At 45.3% G+C, this 22,973-nt stretch overlaps 1 protein-coding gene across 4 annotated transcripts in view; it reads left to right on the forward strand.

Annotated features, from left to right (window-relative positions):
* The window catches only part of VWA3B (von Willebrand factor A domain containing 3B), a 340,688-nt gene that overhangs the window by 293,459 nt on the left and 24,256 nt on the right, over nt 1-22,973 (forward strand). For 3 of the 4 annotated variants that reach the window (XM_063953326.1, XM_063953324.1, XM_063953325.1), the window contains exons 28-29: nt 1,632-1,726; nt 4,912-5,068. In XM_063953326.1, coding sequence (XP_063809396.1) covers nt 1,632-1,726; nt 4,912-5,068 — 252 coding nt within the window. Of the gene's footprint in view, nt 1-1,631; nt 1,727-4,911; nt 5,069-7,045; nt 7,367-22,973 lie in introns of those variants that run through there. The other variant, XM_063953327.1, reaches the window with a different exon arrangement.

A 22,973-nucleotide genomic window follows, 5' to 3' on the forward strand; every position in this document is an offset into this window, starting at 1 on the left:
CATGCGTGGCGGATGGATTGCGCACGCGCGTCGTTGCCTAGCGTTGATCGTCGCCGGGCAACGAAGCCTCCAGCGACAAATGTGATTGCAGCGGCGATCGCAAGAAGATGGACAGGCGGGAGGTGTTCCAGGGCAGATACTCACCGTTTCCAGATGTTTTCGGGGAGTGGTAAGAAAAACGCAGGCGTGTCCAGGCAAACGGAGGGCGGATGTCTGACGTCAAAGCCGGGATCTGCATCGCTGGATCCGTCGCACAGGGTTAGTAGGTCTAGGCCTAGTCTTGTTTCGTGTGAAACTTTTTTAGCATAGCAGGGCTGCACAAGCGTTCGCAGCCCTGCTATGCTAAAATACATTCCACCACAGGTGGAGATTAGTTGATCGTACCAGAATCAAAAAGTTGCTTGGTGCGATCAACTCGGAATGAGGGCCTATGTTCCCTACCCGATGCACACACTAGGGTTAAATGTATTGTTGTGAGCCATTAACCTACCTGTATATTTTCGGAGTGTGGGAGAAAACCAAAATACCTGGAGGAAATCCACGCTAGCAGGGGAAGAATTTACAAACTCCACACAGTTAGGGCCAGGGTGGGACTCGAACCCAAGACCTCAGTACTATGATGCATTAATGCTAACTATTACACCACCGTGCTGCCCATTATTAATTCTGTCTTTATTACCTGCTCATGGGTATTTAAGGAAATTGACAATGGGGACAGAAAGCTGGGGTAACAATAAACTACTAATGGATGAATTTACATAAGGAAATGAGTTCCTTCTGTAAGCCATTCACACATGACACAATCATTTTATTAATGCCCTTAACATTGTGTGAAAAGATGAAAAGGAAAATGCAAAAATGAATCGGACAGGGAAGGGAAATATAACCGCACTGAAATCCTGAAGAGTGGAACCTGCCAAAGATCACCCAAACCACTCCCATCTGTTCCTGAGTCCAGCCCAACCTCCCCCACCACCCCAGCCCCCTCTCCTGACACACATTATATAGTAAGTTGTGCACAATACATGTTTACTACACTGCTAATTGGATCATTGAGAAGACAGCAATATAGGTATTTTAGAAACACAAGGTGCTTTTATTGCCCAGATAGAATTTTGCTTTGGCCTAGCATTACTCATCCGTTACCTGCTATATCTGTTATAAGAAAACTCCAGACAATGACAATACTGCAACGGAATAAGGAAACATTAATAGACTGACCCCCAAGCAACCCTGCATCCATGGTCATAGTATTAACTTGTGAAATTTCTCCTTATGTTTAATAGTGAAGAAAAAGGTGTTTGACATCCAATTATGTTAATTGATATTTGTTTTCCCAGTGTTTGCTTGTTTTATGAATGAATGGAAAATGATGCTCAACTCTGTCAGCTATAGTAGCTGCCATACAGGCCGGGATGTAAACTCAATGTCACTTTTTTTTTTAAACATTTTGTAAATTTTTAAGGTCTTTTGATAGCAGTGTGTGAGTGAGTTTGTGGATTATACTGCTGTTGTACTTAAATCAAAGCAAAATAAATTTTAAATAAATATTTTTATACAAAGGAATAGATGAATAGAACATCAATCTCCTATGACCATGTTTATTGACACTAATTGTAGATTCTCTGCAGGCAGACAGTCTCCAAGGAAAAACATTAGCAAGAAGCTGGAAGATTTAGGCCTACAGATTGCCCAACACCAAAAAGAACAAAAAGAGAAACAAGAGGTGAGTGCCAGAAAACACATTAGCCAGCAATGGCAGAATTTACCTGTGGGCTGCAGTACTGCACACCCCCCTCCCCAGTAAAACCTGCTACTTTCAGGGACTGTCTAGCAGTGGCAGCGACTTTCCATTGGAAACACTCCCTGCTAATCACAGCCAGGCAGCAGTCTCAGAGGGAGGTGTTTTCCGGACTGCCATGCAGAGAAAATACTTCCTGTGGAAAGCCACTCCACAGCTATTAGGGCAGCCAATGCTGTCCCTAGGAGTCAGCCTGTTCTGTACCATTGCTCTACTTAAGCCCCACCCCCATACTTAAGCCACACCTCCCACTGACACAAGACTTTAGCCCCACCTCCCAGTGACATCAGCCATCAATCACCAGGAGGCAGGGGCGTAACTAGAACTTTGTGGGCCCCATAGCAAAGTCTTGAAAAGGCCCCCCTCCCACCATGATAACTACAAAGCCCCTTAGGGGGGGCAGAAGAGAGAGGAGAGCGAGAGACAAGGAGGGTGTCATGTGGGGGATACAGAAAAAGAGAGAGGAGCGAGAAATTGGGTTTCATGAAAAAAAGAAGCAATGAGAGAAGGAGAGAGTGAAGCAAGAGAGAGAGGTGTCAGGGAGAAAGGGATGAGAGGGGAGAGAGAGGGTGTCAGAGAGAGAAAGGGAGGAGGAGCAAGAGAGAGGGAGGGATGCAAGCGGGAGTGAGAGACAGTGTGCCAGGGAGGGAGGGAGAGGGGAGTAAGAGAGAGTGAGTGAGTTTCAGGGAGATAGAGGGTGTCAGTGAGAGAGAGAACGATAGAGAGACAGACAGTGTCAGGGAGAAAGAAAGAAAGAGAGCGAGAGAGACACTGTCAGAGAGAGGGGGATAGTGTCAGAGAGAGTGAGAGAGAGGACGATGGTGCACGCCCTCCTGGGAAAGTGGGCGTGGCCTCGCAACTTTATATTATCAGACTATAAATATATATATATTTTCACCCCCTCTTATACACACATAATTAGCAGCTGTAGTGTTCCTTACACATAATGTCCCCAGTATAGTGCCAGATACACATAACGTTCCAGTAAAGTGCCAGATACACGTAATGATCCCAGTAGAGTGCCAGATACACATAATAACCCCAGTAGTCCAGTGACAGATACACATATGCCCCAAATAGTACCAGATACACATATACCCCCCAGTAGTGCAGTGCCAGATACACATAATATGCCCCCACTGTGCGAGATACACATAATATGCCCACAGTGCCAGATACACATTATGTGCCCCGAGTAGTGCCAGACACACAGATGCCCCCACAGTGCATATATGTCTCCAGTAGTGCCAGATACACAGGTGCCCCCAGTAGTGCCAGATACACAGATGCCCCCAGTGATGCTGCTTACCCCGAACCCAGAGCGCGGCAGTACTTATTTAAAAACATTTTTTTTAAAGGGTGTAGTGGGATTGCTTGCTAGGCCCCACAGCAAATGCATCCCTTGTACCCTTTATAGTTACGCCACTGTTCGGAGGTCAGAGCCAGGGAGGAGATCGGCCAGTCCCTTTAGCCAGACAGGTGAGTAGCTGCCGCTTTTAGCCAGTGCAGATTTTTTAATTACCGTACATATTGGTGCAAGGTGTGCAGCAGTTCTTTGCATGGGGAACCATAACAAGAGTCCAGCAGTGAAGGCTACTGCAGTGATAGTCCTCACCGATAGGGGGGCTTTGGTAAATAGGCAAACAGGCATTAGTCATAAATCATTTGATTTAATAGACCCCTACGGGTCGGTGTTGCCTATAGAAACCAAACAGAGTCTAGCTATAATTTTAAATAATGTAATCAGTGGCGGCTCCTACCTGCTTGTAGTAGGGGGTTGCTGCTACCCGTGCCTGTGAGGAGTGGAGGAGACGGTCAGTCGCCAGTACCGGCGCATGTGCACAAGCGGCTTCCGAACTGTGCATGAGCAAAACACCAGCTTCTATGGACTGCAGGGAGTGGCTTCCTATTGGAAGCACGCTCTCTGCTTATCACAGCCCAGTCTGGCAGTCCAGAGGGAGAAGGCACCTCCCAATGAGACTGCCAGTTGTGTCTATACCCGACAGGTAGACCTTCCAATAGGAAGTCACTACCAGTCACAGTGAAGTCTGCGCAGTCATGGACTGCATCTGGTTCACTGACATTGAGCTGAGGTAGAGGATGTTACTGGGAGAGGGGCGGGGGGATTCAGTCTTGCAGCCCATAGGCAAATCCACCACTGATTGTAATAGATAAATAAATCTGATCGATTGCTATGGCCAACACCTATACAAGTTGGATACTTTTTTTTTCCTAAGTCTCTTAATTTATTTTCTTTTATGTTCCACTTACAGCTACTCGCACCTGCAGCCTAGCTGCGAAGGCAGGCGGCTACCCGCCATGTTTTTGGCTATGGCAGCTGCGTGTGACCTCACGCTGCTGCCACGACCTGCCCCAGCAATGGTCTGAACATGCCTCCGTTGTCCAGACCGCACCCCCCCAGCACCGCCGCAATGCCGCCAACACGCACCCGACTACCCCGCGTCTGCCTCTGCCTATCTGGAACATCATTGCTTTTTATGTCAAAAAAGTCAATTGATTGGATGAATTCTCAAGTATTAGTTCAGCTGACAAAATAGCTTCATTTGGATATAGGCAAGGGTTACTCACTAAATAAAGTACAATGGTGTCCACAACGTTAAAGTTACAATATTGTATAACTCCTACTTGATATTGAAGCTTGGTCATTAAAATCCAAATTTTTCTTTCACATTTATGGAGATGTTTGCTAAATATATATTTGGGTATTATAGTTGTTCAGCATTTTTGTAGCTGCCATTTTCATATGATCTTCTTATCTTGCTGTAATTGGTATTACTAGATCGTCGATAAGCAATCTGTGTACCACCAGTGAAGAAGTACAACTCCCAAAAGGTTTTGGGGTTCAATAACAGCCATAGTGCAGCAGGTTTTCTAACCTCTGATCATATATATTGATGTTATACAGCTATCTATTCTCCCTCCAGGGAAGTCGTGAACCCCCAAGAGGGAGAAAAGGTGTTGGTATGCCGGTTGTCGGGATTCCGGCCATCCGGTTGTCGGTTGTTGGGATCCCGGTATACTGTGCACCGGGATCCCAACAACCGGTATACTGAATGTTTTCATATTGTTCTATATTTCTTCTTAACCAGGTGATACAGGAATACCTTAAAAAACTAACAGAAGTCGCTTCTCAAGACAAATGTAAATTAGACGAGGAAGAAAGAGACCTTGAAAATCAGAAAATTGATCTACTAGAGCAGCTGAAAATACTGATACCTGTTAGCAGCAAGCAAAGTGAGAGTGAAGGTAAGAACACGCTAAATGAACAGCCTCTCACTGAACTGAATGTCACCATTGATTGTGTTTTTTGTTGTGAAATAAATGTAGATTCCAAGTAAAAGCTGCTTAGCTGCGTCAATATCCCTATTGCATAACATGCGGTGTGCCAGTAAAATGAATAGTTTCCATAAATGAACAGAATAACTATTAGTTATTGATTCTACAACCTTTTAGGCTCCATGTATTTAACTAAAAATTCTGATATTTACAATCTAAATGTGGATACATGTTTTATGGTAATATAGGGGGCAATTCCAAGTTGATCGCAGCAGGAATTTTGTTAGCAGTTGGCCAAAACCATGTGCACTGCAGGGGAGGCAGATTTACCATGTGCAGGGAGAGTTAGATTTGGGTGTGGTGAGTTCAATCTGCAATCTAATTTGCAGTGTAAAAATAAAGCAGCCAGTATTTACCCTGCACAGAAATAAAATAACCCACCCAAATCTGACTCTCTCTGCACATGTTATATCTGCCTCCCTGCAGTGCACATGGTTTTGCCCAACTGCTAACAAAATTCCTGCTGCGATCAACTTGGAATTACCCCCATAGTACAAAGTTTAATTTGGTTCCTAGTTAAAGTAAGTAAAAAGTGTGTGTGTGTGTGTGTGTGTGTGTGTGTGTGTGTATATATATATATATATATATATGCAGGAAATAACGAGCGGCACTTCCCGGGTTTAAACAAAGATGCAGCCACACAAGCCTTTTAAGTCATTGATGACTTAAAAGGCTTGTGTCGCTGCATCTTTGTTTAAACCCAGGGAGTGCTGCTCGTTATTTTCTGCATCTAGGTGGTCATTCCGAGTTATTCGCTCGCTAGCTGCTTTTAGCAGCATTGCAAATGCTAGGCAGCCGCCCTCTGGGAGTGTATCTTAGCTTAGCAGAATTGCGAACGAAAGAGTAGCAGAATTGCTACAAAAAATTTTCATGCAGTTTCTGAGTAGCTCCAGACCTACTCCTAGATTGCGATCAGCTCGGTCCGTTTAGTTCCTGGTTTGACGTCACTGCGTTCGGCCAGCCACTCCCCCGTTTCTCCAGCCACTCCTGCGTTTTTACCTGGCACGCCTGCGTTTTTTAGCACACTCCCGGAAAACGCTCAGTTACCTCCCAGAAATGCCCCTTTCCTGTCAATCAGTCACCGATCAGCAGTGCGACTGAAAAGCGCCGCACAAACACCAGCAAATCTACTAAGTTTTGTGTTAAATAACTTAGCGCATGCGCATTTTACACCAAATCGCTGCATTGCGAAAAACGGAAACGACCGAACAACTCGGAATGACCACCCTAGTGAGGTTCCATTGGAGCATGGGAAGGCACCCAGGTACATAATTGTTGAAGTGAAGTGCTGGTCAAATAGGGGACTATATACTATACCGGACTTTAGATTTAAGATAAGATAATTGTTAGTGTTAAGAGTCCTACAAACCTTGTGATGCCGATGCGCGGTCCTGCAGGATCGGCATCGCAGGGAAAAATGGTGTATGCAGGCAGGGTCGATATTGACTATATCAGAGGTTCATGCCTCCGGATACAATACAATCAACATCGACCATTGCACCATGCGTAAGCGGCATAAGATTTTTTAACTCTCATTGGGAATATAGTAATTTTTATTATTATTATTCATTTTTCATTGGTTTGTAAGTCAATTGGTAAGTTTATTGGTTTGTGTGCCCCACAGCGATAGCGGTGCGCGGACCCGCGCGTCGCTGTCGCCGGTGCTAGATTGGCCTGCATGCAGGCACAATCTAGCACATCGCTCATTTTACCTGCTGGGTGAAATGAGAGGTCCTCCCCCCCTCGCTCAGCACACATCGCGCTGTGTGCTGAACGGGGGAGAGATGTGTGCTGAGCAGTCTGTGATAGATGGCTCAGCACACAGCTCAGCCCGTGTGTACTGGCCTTTAGAGGTACTGTAACTGATTGGTTTATCTCCGTTACCAGGATACTTTGGCATGCCATTAGTGCTACAAGGATCAAAGACAGTAATTCCAATTTAAACATCTCAGACATCAGCAGAATATACCTAATACAGTATGTGATGCTGCAAAGACAGACTGTGTTATATGGTCATGTTCTTACATTACAAGGAAATTAATTTTGCCATTAAGTACCCAAATTAATTTACTTCTGGAAGCAAGTCACAGAGCTGTTTATTCTCTCATTAAACTGGAAGAGGTGTCATATGAAGATCCAGATGTATTTGTATTAGCTGGAAAGATAAGGAACATACAACATAGAAGGTACTATAGACACATTTTTGCATTTAAGTTTCATGAAATGAAACACACCAAGCGATCCGTACAGTTCATTTTATTAATAAATCGTAATGGCTTTAGGGTCAGAATAATACCTAGTGATTTTGAGTGCTGTAAGGAGATTTACATACTTCATCAACTGCTAGCGAATTTGCACTCAAATCTTTTCCTGATTAGAACATTAAATAAAGAACTAATCTACAGTTGGAAGGAATACAGTAATGACTTCCTTGCAGATTTTATTTTAGTGATTAAGAAAGAATCTCTGTTACCAGCTTAAGTGTCATTCAAGTAACTGATGAAAACCGTAAGAAAAATATTATACTATATATCGTTTAGGAATTTTATGTTTAGTTTATCACAGCCTTAATTTGTGACTTAATGGATCTAAGAATGTGCATGCATTCCTATGCCATCTGATTACTCATTGACCGTAATGTTTTCTCTTATTTTGCATACAATATTTTAATGAAACACTTTATTTTCATTAATCCTTGAAGAGGGTACATAGAATTTTACTCTCCATAGAAACGTCCTATTTTATAACATTATGATAAATGGATAAATCTTAGTAAAAATATGTTAAACATGACAAACTACAAGGCACCAAAAGAATATACTTAGCACAATGTATGGCAGAAAGTTAATACATAGCATGTGAGGTAGAGGGGTGGTCTTCAGTTTGCCGGCTGTTGGGATCCCGGCGCACAGTATACCAGCGCCGGCATGCCGACACCTTTTCTCCCTCTTGGGGGTCCACGACCCCCCTGGAGGGAGAATAGATAGCACACAGTTCCCGCAGCGAGCCCGCAAGGGGCTCATTTGTGCTCGCCCAGCTGTCGGTATGCCGGCCGTCGGGATTCCGGCGCTGGTATCCTGGCCGCCGGGAGCCCGCCGGCATACCATACTACACCCCGGTAGAGATGGAGCCTCGCTCATCTAGCCTTCTCTGGTGCGCCTAGCTGCACCAAGGTTTATTAACTCAAAAGAATAAATACCTGATGGCGCAAACTAATATAAATAAATAACGTTTTCTGAAACCTGTCACCTTGTGACCGTATAAATTTGTATTTTTATATATAAATGGTTCTATTTCGTCTGTCCCCAGAAGCCTGTCTATGTTGGCTTCAAAAGAAAGAACCAAGATTATATTTTGAAGGGGTCGCGCTATAGAACCAATTGAATATATCCACACTGGTCTCAATTTAAAATATTTATTAATAAAAGCATGAGCATATAAACATATAACATGTAATAAGTAAGACCAGGTGTAATGACAACACCCTCTGATATACCAATGATTTACAAAGTTAATATAATAAAATAACTAGACAATAAGATTATTTTCGATAGTGTTTAAATGTCCAACTTTACTACATGTAATTACATGTGCTTAATTGTAGAAACGTCCAGATTGACAGAGGTTGATCCAAAAGTTTAATGGGAAACTAAAATTCTCCTAGGCTTGATTTTTGCCCGGCTTAAAAATTCAAAAGTCATTATTATTTTGTCCAAGTACCCGTATATAGCAAATTCAACCGGCCACAGGTAACCGAACTCACTCTGTCTCACAAAATCTCAAAATCAAGCCATGGGGAATTTCAGTTTCCCATTAAACTTTTGGATCAACCTCTGTCAATCTGGACGTTTCTACAATTAAGCACATGTAATTACATGTAGTAAAGTTAGACATTTAAACACTATTGAAAATAATCTTATTGTCTACTTCTTATTTTATTATATTAACTTTGTAAATCATTGGTATATCAGAGGGTGTTGTCATTACACCTGGTCTTACTTATTACATGTTATATGTTTATATGCTCATGCTTTTATTAATAAATATTTTAAATTGAGACCGGTGTGGATATATTCATTTGGTTCTATAGCGCGACCCCTTCAAAATATAAGCAAGGTTTCTTAGCCTTTCATCTATTGTTCTCAGCTGCAATACAATACAGAGAGAACAATACAGCAGGGGATTGAGTCCGACAGCACTGGCTCAGTTAATCCTATTAAAGGGATAGATGAGCAGGGCTCCATCTGTATGTCAACAAGGGATATATTTTATACGCTGTAAAATTCATACTCTGAAAACAAAAAACAAATATCCTTCGGTATTTAGAGCCAGCCACATCTGAGTGACTGCACCACCCCCATCCTTTCACTGTTGAAAGTAGCTGTTATCACTATGTGCACCAGCCCTATCCTTGGTGCAAGTGACCCCTCTGAAATCGGACAGATCTCTGCATGTGCACAACTGTGACTAGCCTGTAGTTCCATCTAAGTGCCCAAGCTTTACCCATGCACTCTTATACCAATGCAAACTCCCAGCTGCCTACCAGTTACACCCCCTGCAAGAGGAGACACCACTGAGATCTGTATGGCTCTGCATTGCCTGTAATTGCTCTAAATTGTGTATACAGGATCCAACACATGCAGAGTTTGCTACAAATTGCAATGTCTGTCCACAGATGTACACTTGTGTAACTCAGACTCAGGCCGTTAGTGTATGATGTGTGCTATGACTAAATATAAATTGTGTACAACTCAGAGTCAGTTATACATCATAGCCACATTCCAGCACAACCCCATGCCACCATATACAGCCAAGCCCCATGGCAGCACAACTTTATGCCTAGCCAGACACTACTCACATCTGGGAACACGATCCTATAGCAGTGCTGCTTAGGAGTCAGGTGTACTGCTACGCTGCCTTAGGTTATACTGCTGAGGCTGCTTTCTCTCTATAATAAAATAAGGTTGAAAGGAGAAAGTGCTCTCTCACTAGTGCAGGGCATGTATGCTGTGAAAAAGGGCTCCGCCCGCAGGCGTGTGCGTGGCATTGGTTCCGACAATCCCATAGTATTGCATGGGATTGTGGTATATTCTGTCTGGCACAGGCACAGAAATTGGCATGCTGCAGCGTGCTGCAAGTAACAGTGTAAGTGGACCCATCTATACCTATAAAGTCACACACTTCCAAACTGTTTTAGACACACGGGGGCATATGTAATAGGGTCTGAGTTTGCCAGAGGTGCTGGATGCTGACCGATCTCGGACGTTTTTATAAAGCAGCAATCATTTACAAGGCATGGTTTTGCCTTGTAAATGTTTGTCGCTTTAAAAAAAAACTCTGAGATCGTCCGGCATCCCGCACCTCTGGCAAACTTGGACCCTGGGGTATATTTAGTAAGCCTGGAGAAGTGATAAAGTGGAATCTGATAATGCACCAGCCAGTCAGCTCCTAACTGTCATTTTTCAAACAGGAGCTGATTGGCTGGTGTGTTATCACCTCCCACTTTATCACTTCTCCAGGCTTAATACATCTGGCCCCCTATTACATATGCCCCATGGTCTCAGTAGGCAGATTTAAGAGACTATGGGGTAAATGTATACGTGTATATAAATGTGTGATACGTGCCACTATAACACTTCCTGCTTCAACTTATTACTTAGGTGAAGCAGGAAGGGACATCGACAAGATGTACAAACATCTTGTCTGCTGAAGTGGGGGAGCGAAAGCTCCCTCCTCCGGTGATGCCACCCTTGAGCTCACGGGTATGGGTTATTAGGTCGACCACACTTAGGTGGACAGTCACTAGGTCGACCACTATTGGTCGACAGGGTCACTAGGTCGACATGGTCATTAGGTCAACATGAACAAGGTCGACATGAGTTTTTTTAACTTTTTTTGGTGTCGTTTTCTTCGTAAAGTGACGGGGAACCCCAATTAGTGCACTATGTCCCCTTGCATGGCTCGCTTTGCCCGCCATGCATCAGGTTACCATTCCCAATTGTAGTCCACGTGGATCGTAAAGTATGAAGTTCAAAAAATAAAAATAAATTGTGAAAAACCCATGTCAACCTTTTTCCATGTCGACCTTGTTCATGTCAACCTAATGACCATGTCGACCTACTGCATGTCGACCTAAGTGCTGTCGACCTAATGACCGTATCCGGAGCTCACAGCACATCAGTTTAGTGCCGATGCACTGTGTCTCCCTGTCTGGCCGGCTCCTCTGCGTATGCGTGGGATCTCGCTACTCACGTGAGATCACACACGCTGTCCGGAGCAGGCACCCGCCACAGCTCTGTCTCTGTTGTGATGTATGATGTATGGGCATCGCGATGCTGACTGTTCATACATTGCACCCACATATCACCCCTGTCACTGAGCCGGCACCACCAGTGTCTTACATGTTGGAGAAGCGGTATCAGTGCACATAATGTGCGCTGATATACTGCTTCTCCCCCCCTACCGACACATAATACATTTACCCCTAAGGGGTCTATTCATACAACAGTGAAAAGAGTGGAGAAGTTGCCCATGGCAACCAATCAGTGTTGAGGTAACATTTCTAAAATGCATTCTGTAAAATTATACGTAGCATCTGATTGGTTGCCGTTGGCAACTTCTCCACTCTTTTCACTGCTTCATGAATTAGACCCCCGTGTGAGTGTGTCCAGAGTGGACAAGTTATGCTTTTTATGCAGAGTGAGATGCAAGCTGTGCATTCTATGTGTAGGGATGACGTGTCTCCTGATTTTCCCAGGGTACTGTAGTCAAATTTTATTCCACCTACAAATGTGTCCTCATACCGCTGTCCTTTTTATGCCATATAATTTAAGCGCCGTACACACTTAAAGATTATCTGTCCAATCTGGCTGATTGGAAAGAAAATCAGGCAATGGGGGCTAATTCAGACCTGATCGGTGCTGTGTGTGTTTTGTACAGCAGTGATAAGGTCTGAACTGCGCATGCGCCGGCACCACAGTGTGCCGGCGCATGACAGACAGCCGACGGCTGTCTTAGCCCTGCAATCACCTCTGCCTGATTGACAGGCAGAGGTGGTCGCTGGGTGGGAGAGGGCGGGCCGTCGGTGTTTGGCCACTGTTTAGGGGGCGCGGCCCAGGCAACGCAGGCGTGCCCGGACCACTGGAGGGCATGCCGCGGTGGCTGCGTGCCGTCACATGCAGCCGCAGCGACGGGTAGCTCTCTGCCAGCGTACAGGAGCCGCGCTGGTGGAGAGCTATTCTTCCAGTAAAAAAGCACTTTTGTACTTTGTGCGACGGGGCAGGGACTGACATGTGGGGCGGACTAGCCCTGTGCTGGGCGTTCCCCCGCATGTCAGGTCTGGATCACCCCCAATGTCGGGGAGCAAAGAAAAAAAAACAGTTGTTTAGATAAATTGGTTTAATGAAACAAACTTAACCAATTTGTCTGAAAGTCCATTTTTGTCTGTTTTCCAGTGTTAGAGAGCAAATGGTCAATTGTCATTTGCTCTCATACATTACCAGTTTTTTGTTCCAACCAGATTGGACAGATAATCTATAAATGTAGACACTCATGTGCACAGATTGCTAATTATTATCTTATTTGCATCATTGCTTCAACCAAAGTTGCTTATAGTGTCCTGAGCATTTATAGTAATGTAGGGGCTAATTCAGACCTGGTCGCTGCTGTGCGTGTTCGCTCAGCAGTCATCAGGTCTGAAGTGCGCATGCGCTGGCGAGTAGAGATGCATGCATGCGATGCTTTTGTACTTGTACGACGGGGTAGAGCCTGACATGCGGGCGGACTAGCCCTGTGCTGGGCGTCCCCCCGCATGTCAGGGAAGCTGATCGTAGATGTGGGAAATTTAGCACATCTACGATCAGGTCTGAATCACCCCCCATAGTAACATAGTTGGTGAGGTTGAAAAATAACCAGTAGTCCATCGAGTTCAGCCTGAATTATATTGTATTCCCTATTCTATTCTGATAAAAGGCTATATCCTCAGATATCTTTTTCAATTAGAAATGTATCTAACCCATTTTTAAACACATTGACTGAGTCCGCCATTACAACCTTCTTTGGCAGTAAATTCCACATTCGTATAGCCCTCACAGTGAAGAATCAATCCCTTCCTGCGCTGAGTACGAAATTTTCTCCCCTCAAACCTTAGTGGGTGTCGGCGCGTTTTGTTTGTGAGGTCTCTTAACCAGTCTTAACTGATGATTTTTTTTCCCAAAAAAAGCTCCGAAATTGGCGTTTTTTTTTATGAGTGAAATAGGTGAAGAACATGAATTTATCCCTATCCAAAATGATTTTAGTTAAAAATATATATATATATTTTTTTTATAATTGAAATTTTTTCAAACATCGAAACATCGATAGGGAACATCGAAAACATTGCGACCATCGCAACTTGAATTTTTAAAGCCGGGATAGCCTCCAGGCAGGAGCGGTTCTAGGCACGGGCAAGCAGGGCAGGAGCCCGGGGTGCTGCGGCCCGCGGTCGCGGCCGCAGTCTTCCCACAGGCACCCGCCAGGTACACAGGGGAAGCTTGGGGGGGGGGGGGGGGTTAACTTACACTCCCCAGCGGCTGCTATTGTCTGCAGCCGCTGGAGGGGAAGGTCCTGCCGTACTGACCGATCAGCAGTGATCAGCAGCATGGCAATCAGTGTGGGAGAGTGAAGTTTCTCTTCCCTGCTGCTGCTAACACAGTTTATCTGACTGGTCGCATCCTGTGCGACCAGGTCAGATAAAGCACTTGCAGGATGCGACCATGCCAGGCAAGTGGTTAATAAACAAGTCATCTGATAGCTCCGCATATTGGGGGTCATTCCGAGTTGATCACTCGCTGCCGTTTTTCGCAGCGCAGCGATCAGTTGAAAAAATGGCATACCTGCGCATGCGTATGCACTGCAATGCGCACGCGCGACGTACAGGTACAACGAGCATCGTGGTTTTGCATAGGTTCTAGCGACTCTTTCACTCACACTGGCGGTCGCAAGAAGATTGACAGGAAGTGGGAGTTTCTGGGTGTCAACTGACCGTTTTCTGGGAATGTTTGGAAAAATGCAGGCGTGGCCGGGCGTTTGCTGGGCGGGTATCTGACATCATTACCGTGTCACTCGTCGCAGCAATCGTCGCACAGGAGAAGTAACTACAGGGCTGGTCTTGTTTTGCACAAAATGTGTTTGCAGGCGCACTGCTGCAAAGGCGTTCGCACTCCTGCAAAGCGAGAATACACTCCCCTGTGGATGGCGACTATGCGTTTGCACGGCTGCTAAAAACTGCTAGCGAGCGAACAACTCGGAATGACCCCCATTGGGCCTAATTCAGTAAGGATTGCAAATTCTGCTAATTAGCAGAATTTGCAATCTTTTGGATCGCATGCTGGGGGCGGCCCATCGCTGGGCAAGGCCGCACAGCATGCTGACCGGCGCCTCCCCAAGTTCACCAAGCAGAAATTGCGAAAGTATCGTAATTTCTGCTTGTTTGCAGAAATAGAGAAAGCCTCCTGCTGATGTAGATTAGCTGCGCCCGCAGGAGGCCCGATGCCATGTTCTCGATCTTGGCGGCTGCGTGTGATGTCACGCAGCCGCTGTGATCACGCCCCCAAACACCCCTGTTTGGCCGCTTCCAGCCCCTGTTCGCACCGCAGCGCTCCGTCACGGTATGGAAACGGAGCGTTGCCGCACCCCCGCCCCACGACCACCTTTGCCTGATTGAAAGGCAGAAATCAGGCAGAGGCAATCGCATTTTCTGCACACCCCCCCCCCCCCCCCAAAAAAAAGTGCAGGGGCATACGCAGGACATGCACCCACGAAGCGATCATAATAATTCCCATTGGAACGTGATTTGCGATCCAACCTGAATTAGCCCCATTGCCCCTTCATGTATTTGTAAATATTAATCATATCTCCTCTTCGTCGTCTCATTTCTAGTGTAAACATATCTAGCCTTGTGATTAGTATTTATATCATTATTAGAAAGAAGTTGTAGATTAAGCACAACACTGACATTATGCTTTTGTCACATAAGTGAGACTAATCAGATGCATTTTCAGTTCCAAGACATGTGGCGCATATCTGATGCATGTGTTTTAGTATAGATATACAGTATGTAGGATTAGCTGTAAAATCTGTAACCATAATACATATTGTCCTATAACTGGAAAAGTTCTAGCTATATTTGCCTATTATTGACTTTTATTGGTCATAAAAAAACATTTACAGTGGGTTCTAAAGCCTAAGCAAACTTCTTGTAATACGGAAATCCTGATTTATCCATTAAATTTGATACAAGATCTCCCTATGCTCATTGAGAACCTGTACATAAAAATGACTAAAAGGCTATTACAAACATTTGACAAATATCTGTCTGATATTAGCACTAGCTATATATATATATATATATATATATGTATTTTAGAGATGTGCAGCGGGCATTTTTCGTGTTTTGGATTTGGGTCCGCGGTCGTGTTTTCAATTCGGATGCGTTTTGGCAAAACCACCCTTTCGGGTTTTGGAATCGGATGTGTTTTGGATTCGGGTGATTTTTGAAAAAAAACACAAAAACAGCTAAAATCATAGAATTTGGGGGTAATTTTGATCCTATAGTATTATTAACCTCAATAACAATAATTTCCACTCATTTCCAGTCTATTCTGAACACCTCACAATATTATTTTTAGTCCTAAAATTTGCTCAGAGGTCGCTGGATGACTAAACTAAGCGACCCAAGTGGCCGGCACAAACACCTGGCCTATCTAGGAGTGGCACTGCAGTGTCAGACAGGATGGCACTTAAAAAAATAGGCCCCAAACAGCACATGATGCAAAGAAAAAAAGAGGCGCAATGAGGTAGCTGTGTGACTAAGCTAAGCGACCCAAGTGGCCGACACAAACACCTGGCCCATCTAGGAGTGGCACTGCAGTGTCAGACAGGATGGCACTTAAAAAAATAGGCCCCAAACAGCACATGATGCAAAGAAAAAAAGAGGTGCACCAAGGTCGCTGGATGGCGGTCGCTGGATGGCTAAGCTAAGCGACACAAACACCTGGCCCATCTAGAATTAGACTCCAGTATCATGTGAATTATAAGGCAATATCATTGGAATTATTCGTTATAATCAATGGAATTATTGGTCCAAATCACTGGAAGAAAATGACAAAATCACTAGAATGTAAAGCCAGTATCACAGGAATTATTCATTCTAATCAATGGTATTATTGGTCCAAATCACTGGAAGAAAATTACAAAATCACTGGAATTAAATGGCAGTAATGTCGGGAATTATATCAAATGGCAGTACCACTGGACATATACGGAAGTGTCAGACAGGATGGCACTTTTAAAAAATATAGTCCCCAAACAGCACATGAAAAGAGAAGAAAAGAGAAAAAGAGGTGCACTGACACTGAGCACTGACCAGTGATTCTGAGCACTGATGATACTACTGAGCAGTGATACTGAGATCTGACACTGAGCAGCACGATGCAGCACAAGACACTGTGCACTGAGCACTGACCAGTGATACTGAGCACTGATGATACTACTGAGCAGTGATACTGAGAACTGACACTGAGCAGCACGATGCAGCACAAGACACTGAGCACTGACCAGTGATACTGAGCACTGATGATACTACTGAGCAGTGATACTGAGCACTGATGATACTACTGAGCAGTGATACTGAGATCTGACACTGAGCAGCACGATGCAGCACAAGACACTGTGCACTGAGCACTGACCAGTGATACTGAGCACTGATGATACTACTGAGCAGTGATACTGAGAACTGACACTGAGCAGCACGATGCAGCACAAGACACTGAGCACTGACCAGTGATACTGAGCACTGATGATACTACTGAGCAGTGGTACTGAGTACTGATGATACTACTCAGAACTGATACTGAGCAGCACGATGCAGCACAAGACACTGTACTAGTATTAGTATTAGTGAGCAGCACAAAAGCACTCTGGAATTGTCACCCCCCAGATACCACTGTGACTGGAATGATGATGACCGATGCACAGTCACAGGACACTACTACCACAGCACCCTACAGCAGCACAAGACAATGTACTAGTATTACTGAGCAGCACGATGCAGCACAAGACAATGAGCACTGATACTGAGCACTATACTGAGAACTGACACTGAGAGAACGTAGCCACGTCCTCTCTGTACTCTCTACAATGCCTGAGTGAAAATGTCGGCGACGCACGGCTCTTTATATGGAATCCGAATCTCGCGAGAATCAGACAGCGGGATGATGGCGTTTTGCCTCGTTCGGGTTTTCCGAGTCAGGCGGGAATAACTGAGCCGGGCCCGGAACAGTGTTTGACACGTGGAGTTCGGTAAGGTTCGGTTCTCGGCAAACCGAACCCGCTCATCTCTAATATATATAAGTCTACAGCTAGTCATGTATCCTCATAAATCCTTCCTTACATTTACCTGGGTACATTATCAATAGTTTGTTTGTTTTTTGTTCTTATTATTTTCAGGTGTGAGGTGTTCCAGATGATGAATGATTTGCATATTACATATGGTTTTTTTAAATTACTGAACAATGTATTACTCTAAAGCCAGACAGAAGCTACTGTGTGTGTACTCTAGTCTCCATCCTGCAGATTCTCTTCTCCTGTGACAGCTGCTTTTCCATTTCTCATTTGGCTTTCCCAAGACGTCAGAAGATTAGACATAGCCCCATAACAGACTAATCTGCAGCTTGTCAGCAGAGACATTAATATCACTTTAGTAGATCTTGCCGTTATGTATTACGCCCATTTGCGGTTATAAATATGTAGTATAAGCATTCCTATTGCAGAAGTTATTATTGTTATTTGCAGATTGTATTTTTATAAGTTTAAAACAATCAGGCATGTTTTTTAATGCAAGATGGCAACTTTATAAGACCAGTTTCACCAGAAAACAAAACAAAACTGTGAAGCCATAACAGGAGTACTGTATGCAACACTAAGGTTCTGTATGCAACACTAAGGTATAAACGGCCATACAGGATCCTGACATAAGGAACATGCAGCCTTATGCTAAGCATGACTTAAATCTACGATTAACAGATTGTCTGGTGGATTTTGCAGGATTTGGCAGCAGCTCCAGAAAGTGATTGGCTCTTGTGACAGATGAAAGATCAGAGATGTCAGTGTTCACACTCTGTGAGATGCACAGTCCACGTGACGGGGCACAGAGCAGGCTCAGCGTGACTTTGTCCTGCCTTTTGCTGTGCTGTACTGTAGAGATGAGCGCCGGAAATTTTTCGGGTTTTGTGTTTTGGTTTTGGGTTCGGTTCCGCGGCCGTGTTTTGGGTTCGACCGCGTTTTGGCAAAACCTCACCGAATTTTTTTTGTCGGATTCGGGTGTGTTTTGGATTCGGGTGTTTTTTTCAAAAAACCCTAAAAAACAGCTTAAATCATAGAATTTGGGGGTCATTTTGATCCCAAAGTATTATTAACCTCAAAAACCATAATTTACACTCATTTTCAGTCTATTCTGAATACCTCACACCTCACAATATTATTTTTAGTCCTAAAATTTGCACCGAGGTCGCTGTGTGAGTAAGATAAGCGACCCTAGTGGCCGACACAAACACCGGGCCCATCTAGGAGTGGCACTGCAGTGTCACGCAGGATGTCCCTTCCAAAAAACCCTCCCCAAACAGCACATGACGCAAAGAAAAAAAGAGGCGCAATGAGGTAGCTGTGTGAGTAAGATAAGCGACCCTAGTGGCCGACACAAACACCGGGCCCATCTAGGAGTGGCACTGCAGTGTCACGCAGGATGTCCCTTCCAAAAAACCCTCCCTAAACAGCACATGACGCAAAGAAAAAAAGAGGCGCAATGAGGTAGCTGACTGTGTGAGTAAGATAAGCGACCCTAGTGGCCGACACAAACACCGGGCCCATCTAGGAGTGGCACTGCAGTGTCACGCAGGATGTCCCTTCCAAAAAACCCTCCCCAAACAGCACATGACGCAAAGAAAAAAAGAGGCGCAATGAGGTAGCTGTGTGAGTAAGATAAGCGACCCTAGTGGCCGACACAAACACCGGGCCCATCTAGGAGTGGCACTGCAGTGTCACGCAGGATGGCCCTTCCAAAAAACCCTCCCCAAACAGCACATGACGCAAAGAAAAAAAGAGGCGCAATGAGGTAGCTGACTGTGTGAGTAAGATAAGCGACCCTAGTGGCCGACACAAACACCGGGCCCATCTAGGAGTGGCACTGCAGTGTCACGCAGGATGGCCCTTCCAAAAAACCCTCCCCAAACAGCACATGACGCAAAGAAAAAGAAAAGAAAAAAGAGGTGCAAGATGGAATTGTCCTTGGGCCCTCCCACCCACCCTTATGTTGTATAAACAGGACATGCACACTTTAACCAACCAATCATTTCAGTGACAGGGTCTGCCACACGACTGTGACTGATATGACGGGTTGGTTTGGACCCCCCCCCAAAAAGAAGCAATTAATCTCTCCTTGCACAAACTGGCTCTACAGAGGCAAGATGTCCACCTCATCATCATCCTCCGATATATCACCGTGTACATCCCCCTCCTCACAGATTATCAATTCGTCCCCACTGGAATCCACCATCTCAGCTCCCTGTGTACTTTGTGGAGGCAATTGCTGCTGGTCAATGTCTCCGCGGAGGAATTGATTATAATTAATTTTAATGAACATCATCTTCTCCACATTTTCTGGATGTAACCTCGTACGCCGATTGCTGACAAGGTGAGCGGCGGCACTAAACACTCTTTCGGAGTACACACTTGTGGGAGGGCAACTTAGGTAGAATAAAGCCAGTTTGTGCAAGGGCCTCCAAATTGCCTCTTTTTCCTGCCAGTATAAGTACGGACTGTGTGACGTGCCTACTTGGATGCGGTCACTCATATAATCCTCCACCATTCTTTCAATGTTGAGAGAATCATATGCAGTGACAGTAGACGACATGTCCGTAATCGTTGTCAGGTCCTTCAGTCCGGACCAGATGTCAGCATCAGCAGTCGCTCCAGACTGCCCTGCATCACCGCCAGCGGGTGGGCTCGGAATTCTGAGCCTTTTCCTCGCACCCCCAGTTGCGGGAGAATGTGAAGGAGGAGATGTTGACAGGTCGCGTTCCGCTTGACTTGACAATTTTCTCACCAGCACGTCTTTCAACCCCAGCAGACTTGTGTCTGCCGGAAAGAGAGATCCAAGGTAGGTTTTAAATCTAGGATCGAGCACGGTGGCCAAAATGTAGTGCTCTGATTTCAACAGATTGACCACCCGTGAATCCTTGTTAAGCGAATTAAGGGCTCCATCCACAAGTCCCACATGCCTAGCGGAATCGCTCCGTGTTAGCTCCTCCTTCAATGTCTCCAGCTTCTTCTGCAAAAGCCTGATGAGGGGAATGACCTGACTCAGGCTGGCAGTGTCTGAACTGACTTCAAGTGTGGCAAGTTCAAAGGGCATCAGAACCTTGCACAACGTTGAAATCATTCTCCACTGCACTTGAGACAGGTGCATTCCACCTCCTATATCGTGCTCAATTGTATAGGCTTGAATGGCCTTTTGCTGCTCCTCCAACCTCTGAAGCATATAGAGGGTTGAATTCCACCTCGTTACCACTTCTTGCTTCAGATGATGGCAGGGCAGGTTCAGTAGTTTTTGGTGGTGCTCCAGTCTTCTGTACGTGGTGCCTGTACGCCGAAAGTGTCCCGCAATTCTTCTGGCCACCGACAGCATCTCTTGCACGCCCCTGTCGTTTTTAAAAAAATTCTGCACCACCAAATTCAAGGTATGTGCAAAACATGGGACGTGCTGGAATTTGCCCATATTTAATGCACACACAATATTGCTGGCGTTGTCCGATGCCACAAATCCACAGGAGAGTCCAATTGGGGTAAGCCATTCTGCGATGATCTTCCTCAGTTGCCGTAAGAGGTTTTTAGCTGTGTGCGTATTCTGGAAAGCGGTGATACAAAGCGTAGCCTGCCTAGGAAAGAGTTGGCGTTTGCGAGATGCTGCTACTGGTGCCGCCGCTGCTGTTCTTGCGGCGGGAGTCCATACATCTACCCAGTGGGCTGTCACAGTCATATAGTCCTGACCCTGCCCTGCTCCACTTGTCCACATGTCCGTGGTTAAGTGGACATTGGGTACAACTGCATCTTTTAGGACACTGGTGAGTCTTTTTCTGACGTCCGTGTACATTCTCGGTATCGCCTGCCTACAGAAGTGGAACCTAGATGGTATTTGGTAACGGGGGCACACTGCCTCAATAAATTGTCTAGTTCCCTGTGAACTAACGGCGGATACCGGACGCACGTCTAACACCAACATAGTTGTCAAGGCCTCAGTTATCCGCTTTGCAGCAGGATGACTGCTGTGATATTTCATCTTCCTCGCAAAGGACTGTTGGACAGTCAATTGCCTACTGGAAGTAGTACAAGTGGGCTTACGACTTCCCCTCTGGGATGACCATCGACTCCCAGCAGCAACAACAGCAGCGCCAGCAGCAGTAGGCGTTACACGCAAGGATGCATCGGAGGAATCCCAGGCAGGAGAGGACTCGTCAGAATTGCCAGTGACATGGCCTGCAGGACTATTGGCATTCCTGGGGAAGGAGGAAATTGACACTGAGGGAGTTGGTGGGGTGGTTTGCGTGAGCTTGGTTACAAGAGGAAGGGATTTACTGGTCAGTGGACTGCTTCCGCTGTCGCACAAAGTTTTTGAACTTGTCACTGACTTATTATGAATGCGCTGCAGGTGACGTATAAGGGAGGATGTTCCGAGGTGGTTAACGTCCTTACCCCTACTTATTACAGCTTGACAAAGGGAACACACGGCTTGACAAATGTTGTCCGCATTTCTGGTGAAATACTTCCACACCGAAGAGCTGATTTTTTTGGTATTTTCACCAGGCATGTCAACGGCCATATTCCTCCCACAGACAACAGGTGTCTCCCCGGGTGCCTGACTTAAACAAACCACCTCACCATCAGAATCCTCCTGGTCAATTTCCTCCCCAGCGCCAGCAACACCCATATCCTCCTCATCCTGGTGTACTTCAACACTGACATCTTCAATCTGACTATCAGGAACTGGACTGCGGGTGCTCCTTCCAGCACTTGCAGGGGGCGTGCAAATGGTGGAAGGCGCATGCTCTTCACGTCCAGTGTTGGGAAGGTCAGGCATCGCAACCGACACAATTGGACTCTCCTTGTGGATTTGGGATTTCGAAGAACGCACAGTTCTTTGCGGTGCTTTTGCCAGCTTGAGTCTTTTCAGTTTTCTAGCGAGAGGCTGAGTGCTTCCATCCTCATGTGAAGCTGAACCACTAGCCATGAACATAGGCCAGGGCCTCAGCCGTTCCTTGCCACTCCGTGTGGTAAATGGCATATTGGCAAGTTTACGCTTCTCCTCCGACAATTTTATTTTAGGTTTTGGAGTCCTTTTTTTACTGATATTTGGTGTTTTGGATTTGACATGCTCTGTACTATGACATTGGGCATCGGCCTTGGCAGACGACGTTGCTGGCATTTCATCGTCTCGGCCATGACTAGTGGCAGCAGCTTCAGCACGAGGTGGAAGTGGATCTTGATCTTTCCCTAATTTTGGAACCTCAACATTTTTGTTCTCCATATTTTAATAGGCACAACTAAAAGGCACCTCAGGTAAACAATGGAGATGGATGGATACTAGTATACAATTATGGATGGACTGCCGAGTGCCGACACAGAGGTAGCTACAGCCGTGGACTATTGTACTGTACTGTGTCTGCTGCTAATATAGACTGGATGATAATGAGATGTAGTATGTATGTATAAAGAAGAAAGAAAA

Source organism: Pseudophryne corroboree, chromosome 2, assembly GCF_028390025.1.
Source record: "Pseudophryne corroboree isolate aPseCor3 chromosome 2, aPseCor3.hap2, whole genome shotgun sequence".
Taxonomy (NCBI): Eukaryota; Metazoa; Chordata; class Amphibia; order Anura; family Myobatrachidae; genus Pseudophryne; species Pseudophryne corroboree.